Raw genomic sequence first — 13,706 nt, forward strand, 5'->3', positions numbered from 1 at the left:
ACACTAGCACTTCAGCAATCCTGATTGCAGACATCACCTTTTCTTTTTAAGTGGATGTACTGTAGCTTTCAGTTGCCTGGCAAAAATATCCATTTGGTTTCAGAAATCCTGTATATAAATTAATATACTGCTGGGCTGTATGACAGGAGTATTGCTCGCAAATCAAGCAAAGTGATCCTTCCAGTCTGGCATACGCGAGGTCACACCTGGAGTGCTGTGTCCAGTTTTGTGTCTCGCATTTCAAGAAAACGTGGACAGACTAGAGAGAGTCCAGTGGGGAGAGAAATTTAGTCTGAAAAAGACTGGGGCTGGAGTGGGGAGATTTGGTAGCAATTTTCAAATGACCTGAATCATGGAATCATAGAAAATTAGGGTTAGAAGGGACCTCAGGAGGTCATCTAGTCCAACCCGCTGCTCAAACCAAGACCATCCCCAACTAAATCATTCCAGCCAGGGCTTTGTTGAGCCAGGCCTTAAAACCCTCAAGGATAGAGAGTCCACCACCTCTCTAAGTAACCCATTGCAGTGCTTCACCACCCTCCTAGTGAGAGAGAGTTTCCTAATATCCACCCTAAACTTCCCTTGCTGCAACTTGAGATCATTGTTCCTTGTTCTGTCATCTGCCATCACTGAGAACAGTCTAGCTCCATCCACTTCGGGACCACCCTTCAGGTAGTTTAAAAGTTGCTATCAAATCCCTCCTCAGTCGTCTTTTCTGCACACTAAATCAGCCCAGTTCCCTTGGCCTGTCCTCAGAAGTGTGTCCCCCAGCCCCCTACCTATTTTTGTTGCCCTCTACTGGACTCTCTCCAACTTGTCCTCATCCTTTCTGTAGAGAAGGGCCCAAAACAACACAGTACTCCAGATGCGGCCTCACCAGTGCAGAATAGAGGAGAATAATCACTTTTAGTCATCTGCCAATACTGCTATTAATACAGCCCAGTATGCTGTTAGACTTCTTCACACCCAGGGCACACTTTTTGCTCATATTTAGCTTATTGTCCACTGTAAGCCCCAGGTCCTTTTCTGCAGTGCTGCTACTTAGCCAGTTGGTCCCCAGCCTGTAGCAGTGCATGGGGTTCTTCCGTCTGACTGGCAGGACTTTGCATTGGTCCTTGTTGAACCTCATGAGGTTTCTTTTGGCCCAATCCTCCAGCTTGTCTAGGTCACTCTGAATTCTAGCCCTATGCTCCAGCATATTAACTAGCCCCAGCGAGGTGTCATCCATCACATATTCCAGATCATTAATTAAGATATTGAAGAAAACTGTCCCCAGGACTAACCCCCGGGGCACTCCACTACTGGCTACCAACTAGGCATCAAGCCATTGATCACTACCCATTGAGCCTGATCCAGCCAGCTTTCTATCCACCTTACAGTCCATTCATCCAACCCATACTTCCTTTGCTTGCTTGCAAGAATGCTATGGGAGACCTATCAAAAACTTAGCTAAAGTCAAGGTATATCATGTCCACTGCTTTCCCCACATCCACAGAGCCAGTCATCTGGCAGTCGGCTTGATCAGGCATGACTTGTCCTTGGTGAAGGGCAGTTAGAAAGAAGATGGAGATAAACTCTGTAGCTGAAGGGGACAGGATTGGGAGAAATGGTCTCAAACTGAAACAAAGGAAATTAAGATGGGAGATTAAGAAGAACTTCTTCACTATGAAAGTGGTCAGGTGTTAGAACTGGCTACCTAGAGAGGTGGTGGAATCGCCTTTCTTGGAAATTTTCAAGACAGATGCTTGACTAGCTTCATTTAATCAGAAACGATTCTGCCTTGAGCAGGATGATCTCCAGAGATCCCTCCCAGCCCTACTTTTCTGTGGCTTTATAAGCTGGTATCTAGAAGCTAGTAGTGGGAATCAGTAGTCGCATCTACACAAGATGCTTATTGCACCATAGCTTGTTACTACTGCACAGTAGTATCGCTGGGCATGAACAGTGATGAAGTGCTGCTGCACAGTAGTAACAAGCTGCTGTGCTGTAAGTGTCACCAGGGAACTGTGCAGGGACACTACTGTGCAGTCACACTGGACACAGCGCAGTCATTTAGTACTTGGCTATGCAAGTACTAAGTAACTGTGTAGTAACAGCTGCAGTCAGCTTCTTGTGTAGATGTGACCAGTGAATACTTATTTCCAGAACTCGCTGCGCTTTTGAAGACTTAGGTGTTGTTCTCATTTACACACAATAAAGTTAATGTTCATCCACTGACTTTTCTTCACCTTATTACTTGCACAATAACTGTTTGTAAACAGTAGACCAGATAGTCTGTACCACTTGTTCTCAACCTTTTTAGACTCGAGGCATCCCTCAGAGCATGCCAGCTTTTAGCTTCAACTCTCTTGACTACAGAAAAATAATACAGCAATTCTTTTGTTACAAAGAACTTGGACCACAACAGGTCAGAATGACTTTGATATTGTGGATTCCTATTTGAAATCTCTAAGTTTATCTTGTGAATTGTGGGTAGGCATTTACACACCTAATAGTGCTAATATTGCACCTCAAAGTGCCATGACACACTGGTTGAGAATCACTGGTATGTTCTGATGGCAGTGCCTCTGGAGTATAGAATTTCTTCCTCCCCACCTCCCTCAACTTCCACGTTTTTTAGTTCTTTTATCCTGCTCTCTCTGGAGTGGGGACTTTCTACATGTTTGAACAGTGTCTAACACACCTTGTACATGGTTGCAATAGAGGCTAGTATTAGTGAGCCAAAACACCAGGCCTGCCTTGGCTTTATGGGAAAGACTTGTATTTTCTTCCTCATATCTTCAGTAGATTTTTTCTCCTTATGAAGACTTATAGAAACAAAACATGATCCTAGATCTATGGTTTCTTAAACCTGGTACATTAAATCTGTCACCTGTGCTCAGAGAGGGGTATTTGTATACATCTAATCTGTTGCCTGTGTTCAGAAGCATGCATGTGTTTGGAGGAGGCGGAGAGGGAAGGGAAGAGGAGGGAAAACAGTGGAAACAGTGATGCCTGAGGCTGTAGGAAATGTGTTTTCTCTGGCTGGCAGTTTTAAAATGGTGAGGTGTTTTTTTGTTTTTTCAAATAGATTTTCATATTTGTCTCTCTAGATTCTCTACCAGACTGTGACGGGAATGAAGAAAGACTTATCTGGTGTTCAGGAGGTAAAGAGGATATCATTGCTGTTTTATGCAAGATGAGGCAAATTTTTTCAAGGAACCATTAGATGGTTGTTACAGGCAGAGCCATCTGGCCAGGCCTACAGTTAGGGTGGGGAAAATTGATTTCCCATTGCAGAAAACTTACTTAATATGACACATGGCATTATCACTAGTACTGTTGCGTTTAATGTGACTTGTGTTGTAATTGTTGTGCCTAGAGCAGGGGTGTCCAATTCCATCAGGCTTTGAGGGCAGGGTGAGGGTCACTGGACTAATCTACAGCCTGAACTGGAACTGACCTTCCTGTGCAGTGCCTGCAGCAGGCAGTACAAGGGTAGGTCTGAGGCACTGCGCACAGTGCATTTCCTGTGCTAATGTGTACACAGCAAGCCCTGGGGCTGGCCCATGCTGCATGCCACACACAGGGATGCACTGACTGTGTGCACTACATATAGGCATGGGGTGCATACTGCACGTGGCGCCTCACCAGACCATCCCTGCACGCTGATTCTGGTGCAGCCCAATCCATGTCAGCCCCATAACCATCACGCCCCCTGAAACATGTCCCTTTGCCTGCATGCAGGGCATGTGATGCAAGGTCCAGCCCACGTGCTTCATGCAGCACCTGGGGCTGGTGCCAGCATGTGCAGTCTGTCTAAAAAAACACGGGCCAAACCATATAACTCCATGAGCCAAATCCAGCCTACAGGCTACGTGTTTGACACCCTTGGACCTAGAGTAACTATGCAGAATAGAGAGAGGAAGTTAGCCATGTTCATCTGAAGACAGGCAGAAAGCGGTACAGATGTACTCTCTAGACTAGACTAAATCGGACATGTAAGCTTCCCTAAGCAAGCGCTCACTTTTGTCATGAGCAGGAGCATAGCATCTGGTGAAGTGAGTTCTTTCTCACAAAATCTGACTAAACCAGTGATGCATAAGTTCATAAGATACATCTCTACCTTGCCTTATGCAGAGTAAGACTTAGTATTATCTAATGCAAGTGTTGCACTACAGTGCTTCAGAACACAGTGGATAAAAAGTATGCATAAGTAATATTTCAGGAGATGCAGATATCCCACTGCTGGAAGTGTCATCCAGGACTTTTCAGTTTGTGGAAGCCATACACAAATACAACCCTGGAGACTTTGACTAAAGTACAAATATAACCACGTGAAGGGACTAGGTTATAAAATGATCTCCAGTAAAATCTTTAAAACATAAAATAAAAACAAGTCTTTCTTAGACTACAAGGGAAAAATGCTTAAAGTATTTAGGAGGGAGTTGATAACAGTGCAACTGCAATAACACAGAAGTATTTTTTTATCATTGTTATTATATGCTTTACCTTTTTGTGTTAAATTTGGATATTTTTTTTCTCATTTTTTTTTCTATTCCAGGACCCAGAAGTGCATTACAGTAAAAGCCCTGTTACCTGGCATTTTACTAACTGGCATTGCTCTTGACCAGAATTTCTGGCCAGCCGAATGTTGGTGGGAGGGGGAGTTTGCACACAGCGGCTGCCGCCTGCACTGCCACTGCTCTGTGTGTGGCTGCCACCACCACTGCCCCCTGCTCCACATGCAGCTGGTAACCCCCATGCCTAATGTAACTGGCATTTTTAGATTGCCAGCATCCCCCATTCCCCACTTATGCTGGAAAACAAGGCTTTTACTGTATTTTAAGTAACAAAGATGCGTATAAGCTGAAGGCTTGTTTTCTTAGCGGTTATGCCACTTGGTGTTACATCTACTTTTTTCATCTGATAGTGAATTGTAATGAGCAAGAAAATCCATGTGTGTATTCTGTAGGTTCCTGCACTCCTTGAAAAAGAAGTAGAGAAGGAAGCAAACTCAGATTCAGAAGACAGTGGCAGTTCAGAGGATTCCGGTTCAGGCTGCAAAGAAGATGGAGAGCTCCATCCCAAAGATCGACCCACCGAATCTGGCCTCGATAAAAAGGTCAGCTAGCCTGGAACTCTGTGCTGTCTCCTTTCTGTTCAAATGATGATACCTGTTTCTTTTTCTTCGGGGGGGGGGAGGGATTTCTACTGCATAGTGGGAACAGCAAAACATATAACTTATTATTTTAAGTATTTTGATTATGGAAAAAGAGCAGGGAGCGAATTTCCGTAACCAAGTTGGTTGTTCCCTTTTGCTACTTATGATGTTTGTACAGAGTGCTATTTAATGTATGCATTCCTACCCATGCCAAAAGCTAGAATAAATAAAGTTTGGGCAGGGAACTCCAAGGGATGTTGGGAACAGTATCCAAAACATTCGGAGCACAAGGCAGTTCTTCAGTTTCTCCAGTTCCTCTCTTAAGACTTAGGCCAGAAAGAGGGTGAAGTGCCATGTTCCACTCAGTTTGTTGAGGGACATACTTTAGATCCTAATCTGTTTTTAGGGATTGCATTCATCACAAATTCCTGGCTTGAAATACTTTTGAAGTTTTGAAATGTCAACCCCAATTTGAATTGTATGGCTCAGACTCATCTCCAGCAATCTGGTGTTTTAATGTTCTAATATGGTATTTGAAAACTAGAACCAAAGGTGTTTAACCATAACCTTTTGTAACACCAACCTATCAGATGTTGTCTGCCTGCTTGTAATCACCCAGAAACATTATGTTTAATGAAGCATTTGTCATTTTTCATAGGAAAGGAAAAAGATGGTTAAAGAAGCCCAAAGAGAGAAAAGGAAAAACAAAATCCCAAAGTATGTGAAGAAGCGGAAAGAAAAGACAGCAAAAATGAAGAAAGGCAAATAAATCGGCTTTGAGTTTTAGTAGCAAGGTGGAAATTACAGCTGATTGGTCTCCTTCAGTTTTTTTTATATTTTTACTTTGTGTTGATATCAACTCTGAATTCACCTTGATTGTGGGTTTTTGATGGGATGCAGTGTGTACTGCAGACTGGATTGAGTACTCCTATGTATATGAAAAGCCTTTACCATAATGTGGTAGCTCTTCTTCCACTTTGTGAACTGTGTAGAAGAGGGACGTTCTTTATGGTATTAACCCAATACAAAAGAAGAGAAATATGCAATTTTATATGTTTCTCTTTCAAGCAGAGGAAAATCTAAATAGTGGTATGGATATCCAGTTTTAGGCCATTGACGACATGATCTGCATTTTTCATTCTTGTAGGGCCTGAAGATAGGTCCACAAATCCTTATTCAGATGCCTGCATAAGAGTCTGATCCCAGTAAACTTCAGTGGCAAAACTGCCACTAACTACTATGGATTTTACTCTGAATAGCCTCTCTTTCCTGCTTCCCACCCCCACCTCCCAAGGTACTAAGTGCTATGAATGATAAGCATCTCTGAAAAACCAAGTTGCATATTTAGGTCTCTAGATATGAGGTACCTGGCATTAGGCACCTCTGAAGTTTAAAAATGTTGATACAATTTTTAAGTACTTCAATGAGAAATTCTCTACCAACTAAGACTCATTTCATATGGTTGATGTCAGCTGACTGCCAGCTGCTGAGAAGTGCCATCTCTTCTTAAGCTTCTAAGATTTCTTCGGTGTCAATAGCTAATCCACTGCAGCTGTCTTTCAGTGCTTGTTGAGTCTTCTAGTGGTACAATTTTAACATCCAGATGTTCCCTATTTCAGTGAAAACATCTTTACTGAAGTTACAACTTAAACAGTGGTTTCTTTGTTGCTGTGGCTTTGCACCATCCATCTATGAAAACAAAATGTTGTTACATTGTTGCTAAAATAATATTTCAAAATACAAGCATAATGCTTTGTTACCAGTATCCTTTTAAAAAGAGATTTTAATCGGGTTCTAAAGCCCAGTTAACATGATGCTTAAGCAGATGCAGTACAAAGCTTATTTAATTAAAAATTGCTTTCATTCTCCCCTCTGGCTAAATGAATAGCACAAATATAAGCATTTGGTTCAAACAACTGTGCTGCATTATATTTTAAGCTTGTAAATGATGCTACGTTTTCATTAAAAGGCATGTGTCGTGTGCCACACACGGGTATGCTGCAAGCTGGCCATATCTGATGCAGAGTCTAGGTCTACAGAGTCCTCGGTACCCACAGCTCCTATTCTCCATTGACCCAGATAAGCAAGGCCTGAAACTTAGTCTATTCAATTTGCTGTGCTTCCATCTCCTGCAAACCAAGCTCTGTTAAGGGGTTTCATGTGAGGCACCGTTTTCCCCCCTGAGAAATTAGGCTAAAATTTTGAATGGTTTCCAAGAGAAGTAAACATAAGTGATGTCTACACTTATACTATCTAGAGTAACTGTGCTTGGGATATTACCCCAGGGATTCAAGATGTGAGCCAACAGCTAACCATCTAGACTTGTGGGACTGGGGGGCTTTCCCTTATGGGCATATTGTTTTGATATAGTTGAAGATAGTAGGTTTTTAAAATTCCTTACTACTGTACTTGGGTGTGCCATGTGCTTTGCTGAGGGAAAGTTGGGTGCTGGACTTAATAAATCTGACCTGACTTGGCTTGGGAATTTATATGACACTCCAGTTCTCGATGAGTTAAGCCAGGTTATATTCCATCTTGCTCGAGTACATGAGAAAAAACACAAAACGTGGTTGGGTTGTCTTGCTCTTTATTTTCTGCCACTTGGCATTAAGGCTAAGATAACAGTGTGTTACAAAAGTAGAGGCTTTAGTGGCTTGAACAGGGTGAAATAGGATCATGCTTAAGCACCTGAAGCCGATTGAACTAGAGGTGGAATAAAATCTGGTCCTTTGCCTTACCAGTGGTTGTCTTGTAAATTCAGTTGTCATATAAAGACAAGTTTGGGCTGGGCATCAGTGCATAGCTTCTCTTGTATGTTAGATACAGGCTCTGTTTAACTGTTGCACAGACACACTGGAAGGTAAAGGCATGCAGATGACTTCTCCCTGGCAAAGCCAGTAAAACCAGCTTTGCATGTAAGGATGTGCCGATGTGAAGGTTTCTGCTATGCTGAAATGATATTTAGATGAGACAATGCAAAACTAGCTCTGACTGGCCTCTATTGTACTTCTGCATGCTTGCTGCTGGCAGCAGTCGTTCATTCAAAAGCCACACCTAGAATATTCCAAAAAAGAAATGAGCCCTGATGTTTTAAGAAACCATAGTCTGTCCTGTAATCTATCAACAGCAGCTGATGGTGAGGGCAAAGGATTAAAGGAGACCTCTCAGTAGCCCATTTGCATGTACAGATATTTCCACAGCAGGAGAAAAGTGAGCATGCAGTCATGTGTCTGCAAAAGTGGTGCTTGCAGTCTGTTGGGAGTGTGGTATGAAACATGACACACAGACCAACTGGCTCTTCCAGCCCTGCCACCTCCTGCTCAGCAGAGCCTAACCACCCCCCGATTCGTCTTCAGAAAGGATTTAACAATGCCAGAGGGAGAGGGAAAGCATGCCAAGGTCTTTCCACCGTATCGCCTAACTGCCCAGTTTCACTCCCCACTACTTGGAAAGGGAGCAGAATGAGGTATTGGGCCCTTAATTATTCAGATGCAACAGTGATAGGGAAAAATAAAGCACATAGATCACCATTTTGATGATTATTCAAAGAGATGATGATTTTATATATTGTGTGTGGCTTCTCTCACATATTAGATGCAGACTGGGTTTATTTAACTGTTGCACAGACTAAATGATTATATATAATAATTTTAAAAATGAAATGGGAATTGCATGCTTCCTAGAAAATGTTTCTTTCGTAAAGAAAAAAATATATGTATAGCATACTCCCTCTGAGAGCTGAATTTTCCATCTTTAAAGCAGCATTTGATTCCATAGTGAAAAGAAGGTCCTCTAGTCTTAGCAGCTAATTTTAATGTCCTAGTATGACTTGTAATCATTTTTACTTCCTCTAGGGGGAGGCACAAATTCTTGATTCTAATATGCTGGAAACGATGTATATGGGCTGCATTTGGGGAAGTTTTTTACCTGCAAGGATTTTTTTTATTTATTTTTAGTTGTATCCCTTTGAAAATCCAGAGATTACTTCTGTTGTCTTAAAGTGAAACACTTTATTCATTCCATGGGACTTTGGTGTGAGGACTGCATATTCAGATCCAGTATAATTAAGAGTGAATTCAGGCTCGGTTTTGACATGTACTTCAAACATGCCAATGCTGGGGTGCTTGAGCCTTGTTAAACTGGTTTAGACTAGTATAAAAAGAACAAGCTCTTTTCAAAAGATGAATATGAGTCCAGCCTTTGATTTCGACTGATTTCAACACCCTGAAGTCTGTAGGTTTCAGATATAAAGTCTTCGGGTCTCTGTTAGTGAATGAAAAGTGGTAATAAGGTTTGAAATTGCAAATGTGTAGATAATTTATTAAGTGTGTGTATGTGCTTACTCACTGTCCCATTGTATGATCAGACAGAGAGACTTTGTGTCCGTATGACAGCTCTCAGAGCAAAAGAATCCAATGCTAGGATTTTGGGGGCACAGTCCACAAATTGCAACTTTCTGTGCAAGAAACTAGCAAACGATTCCTGTGCCGTGATCTTGAGTAATGCACATGGCTCTCATGCTACACAATGTCCTGCAAGCCCCCAGTATTTGTCTGTTGCTTATTTCCGCCCTCATCTGCTCCTTGCAGAGCTGGTTTTGTGATGCTTTTTTTTCATAAAGGAGCATTTAAAATTAAAACATGTTTAAGTTTACTTCAAGGAAAATTTTACCCAACATGTGCGAGACCTAAAGTAACATCTTTTGTGTATGTTATAAACTCTGTGATGTGTTTAAAAAAGAAAAAGCCAGTGTTTTATCCCTGTCTGAGCTAAACTTTTCTTTCTCAAGCCCTGCTGTTGTGTGGCACATTGCACAGTGCCTGGCTGCTTGCTTTCCCTCGTCTGTGGGCATGCCTGTACTTCAAGTAAAACAGCATCAGCAGATTCCAATCTTGCAAATATTTGTGTGTATGAGTAAGCTGGACTAAAATGGGGTCCCTCACATGCATAAACTAACTTGCTTTGAGAAGTAAGAGCAAGACCAGGGCTAAAATTGCTGTAAACGCATGACGGCTTTCATAGCTGTGTCACAGCGATGCTTCCATTTCAAATGATAGAGCAGCCCCACAGTGTAATGTAAATGAAGCGCCATTGTGAGCTTGTCAGGTAGCTGTTGCTTTTGGCTTCATTGTTGCCCTAGTGCTGCAGAAACTTGTGGGTATTACTCAGTGCTTTGTCATAAACTTGTGTATATGCAATAAGCACAGGCTTATCTCTGCCTTCCCTTGCCTGCTTCATCCCATACAGCCATGTTCTTCTGGGCCTACTGAGGGCTAGTTCTACGTGAGGGAGGAATGAAGGAGGCATGTAAACTAACTTCAGGGCAGTTTCAATTTGATCAGGATACCACTCCATGTGGGGGGGGATGCAGATGAGATGGCTGGTTTTGAAGTTATTTCTGTCTTTTGTGGCAAACAGCTGTATAGCATGGAGCAAATAATTGCAATATGAAACATGCATGGTACAAAAGAGAGACTTGATTCAAGGTAGTTGGCATCCTCAATTCCCATTGCTGCTAATAGGCGTAGAAGGGAGGACTGGGCTTAATGCATTGGTGCAGAAGAGGCTCCGATATATGTTCAAAGCCTGCTAAGAGACTTAGATTGATGGGACCTGTGTGGTCAACTCCCCTGGACTTCTTTAAAAACTATGTTTTTTAATTGGGTTTGAAGGAGGGGTAATTCTGTGGAGAGAGTTGCGGACTCTTCCAGTTTTCACTAAACAGCCTGCCTCCGAGATGAGAGAAAAAAAAAGACTGGCAAAGTGGAAGATACCACCTTTTAAACCTGTATTTTCTGTAAACATAATGGGCCACATGGCTTGGTGCTTTTGCTTAATGTTTAATCAGTGAACAGAAAAGTAGAAAGGAAATGGAACTGCCATCAGCCTGAAAATGAACCAAACTGACTTGTAATTAACATCTACAACTTTTTCGACTAAATTATTTTTAGAAGGTTGTAGAAGAATTTTGAATGCATTCCTTCACTGATTTTTTTTCCATATATTAAAACTGGGGGGCAGTAAAACTCTTTGGGATGTGGTCACTATTAGAACAGACAGTGTAGACAGTGCATGTGCTCAACCAGGGGTAGCCAGCCTGTAGTATGCGTGGCATAAGTGGCATGGCCAACCTCTGCATGTGCCACATGGCAGATCAGGGAAGGGACCTGCAGCACAGTGGCAGGTAGGCCAGGAAGCAAAACGCAGAGCAGGAGATCAGGCAGGGAGCAGTAACAGCGGCAGACCAGGCAAGGAAAGGGGATCTAAGTGGCATGCAGGGCTAATTCATGCGATGCCTGACAAAAAGGTTGACCTGCACTGTGACAGACCACCAGCCTTATTGTAGGTTATCCAAGAACACCTGTTGGTAACGGCACTGGTTGCATACATGGAAAACAAATCATCGCTATATGAAAATATGAAGAGTGAAATCATTTAGGAACTAGCTCTGTATGGTGTGCCAGTTCTGTACCTGAACAGGCCATCAACCACCATTAGACCAGCTATCAACCTGTTACGTGTATCCTGCAGCTGTTGACCTGTTATGTATACCACTAAGAGAACATTGCTCAAAAGATATTAGCAGCAGTCAATATGGCATTTGCTTTGAGACTCACTTGTTTTGAAATATAAGGAGCAGCTTGAGATGCTGCTGTGGAACAGCGGCAATTAGGTGTGGCTCTTTGAACCAGTGGGAAAACCTAAGGTACTAGAACAGCAGAAACAGAAAGTGGTGGGGGAATCTTCTAAAAAAAAAAAAAACAGAAGAAAATTGTTGCTGATATCTGTGAAGAGGTGGAAACTCTCATAGGTTCTCAGACTTGCATTTGCATATTTAGAAGAGGCGAGGGAGATTACAGGAGGATTTCCCCCCCCCAACGCGCGCGTGTGTGTGCGTGCGCGCGCGCGCGCACACACACACACACAGAGTAATCCATAGATTGCCTACAGCAGCCATGTACTATACTGAGGGCTTACGTGTCTTTTGAGCTGTAAGAGGCTGGCACAACTTAGACTTATGCTTTGAGCTTCTGCTACCATAGCTGTGTCAGTCCAGACTGTAAAGAGGTGCATCCCTGCATGATACAGGTGTATCAGCCAGAACTACTGCTGTAGTGCTAAAACAGTGGTTCTCAACCTTTTTAGACTCAAGGCATCCCTCGCTAGACTCAAGATCCCCTTCCATAACTTTTGTTTAGTTATTACCGTGCTTACCTCCTTGCAGAGGGGGCAGGTAGAGCAAGCCTGAGCCTGTGTTTATTCTGTCTTACCTCCCCACATCTGATTTATCTCCTCATATCTTGATCGCTCTTCAAAGGCTCTTGTTGCACCCTGGTTGAGAATCACTGTTGTAGAAGCACAGTTTTGCTGATATGACTTCTTTCATTTTGAGAGTGTTTGTGCTATGCATGCCAACAGAGTTAAGTTTTAGTCATAAGAGTAGTGTGCACTTTAGGTACACTTTGCCCATCCAGTGTACCAGCATTTTCTTGGTGCTAAAGCACACCAAGTGTCAATGGCCTTGAATTTAAACCATGCACTGCATTGGACAGGCAACCTGTGCCAAATGGCAAATATGACCGTCGGACTAAGGTGCTTTCCAGATGTAATCAGAAGTATCAGCACTTTGTGAAAGAGCAGATGGAAATACATTGGGTCCTTGCATTAAATCACTGGGTCCTTGGTTTAATACTGCTTAGCTTTAAAATGAGCTTGGTGTTCATGGAAAGAAGGCCTGAATTGGAGCAGCTGGCTTCTTGCACTGTCTTGTACAGCTCTGCTACTTATTGTTTATTGCCCATCTTCCAGCAGCACTCAATGGATTCAATCGGGGCCCAGCCCTGTTGGCCTTTTGCGGTGTTACAGACTTATATACCTGAAAGGAAACAGTCAGTGGCTGGTCACTGGAAGGCGGAACAAGGTACCAGCTGGGTTAGCCTATTATTATACAAATTATGTGTATGCTCAGTTGAATTCCAGCCATTAGCAGTTGGTAGCATTCTAGAGGCATGATACTACCTGGAGGGTGGCTACAAAGAGGATGGAGCTAGACCATTCTCAATGGTGGCAGGTGACAGAACAAGGAGCAATGATCTCAAGCTGCAGCAAGGGCAGTTTGGGTTAGACGGTAGGAAAAACTTTCTCACTAGGAGGGTAGTAAATCACTGGAACAGGTTACCCAGAGATGATGTAGGATCTCCATTCTTGGAGGTTTTAAAACCCAACTAGACAAAGCTTTGGCTGGGACGGTCTAACTGGGGCTGGTCCTGCTTTGAGCAGGGGCTTGGACTAGATGACTTCCTGAGGTCCCTTCCAACCCTGGCTTTTCTGATTCTAGGATGCAAGTCTGAAGGAGAGGTTCAGGGGCAAATGACCTAGAGACCCAGTCACTACATTTCTTCAAGGAGTTTCAAACAGGCAACATGAAGGAAAGTGCTGAGATGTTTGAAGGACAGAAACCAACAGCAGTAAGGCTGCAGTGTAGTTTGGGAGATTCTTTCATGACCACGCACGCACGCGCGCGCACACACCCCCCCCCCCCCCCCCCCCCCCCCCCCCCCCC

The 13,706-nt window shown here is 43.0% G+C and overlaps 1 protein-coding gene across 2 annotated transcripts in view; it reads left to right on the top strand.

Annotated features, from left to right (window-relative positions):
• Positions 1-7,880, top strand: part of RIOK1 (RIO kinase 1) — a 40,208-nt gene extending 32,328 nt beyond the window's left edge. For both annotated transcript variants that reach the window (XM_019522298.1, XM_019522306.1), the window contains 3 exons: positions 3,093-3,146; positions 4,955-5,104; positions 5,802-7,880. In XM_019522298.1, coding sequence (XP_019377843.1) covers positions 3,093-3,146; positions 4,955-5,104; positions 5,802-5,912 — 315 coding nt within the window. In that variant the 3' untranslated portion in view covers positions 5,913-7,880. The remainder of the gene's footprint in view (positions 1-3,092; positions 3,147-4,954; positions 5,105-5,801) is intronic.
• The last annotated feature ends 5,826 nt before the right edge of the window (positions 7,881-13,706 follow it).

This window comes from Gavialis gangeticus, unplaced genomic scaffold (assembly GCF_001723915.1).
Source record: "Gavialis gangeticus isolate Ggan-Ray unplaced genomic scaffold, GavGan_comp1, whole genome shotgun sequence".
Classification (NCBI taxonomy): Eukaryota; Metazoa; Chordata; order Crocodylia; family Gavialidae; genus Gavialis; species Gavialis gangeticus.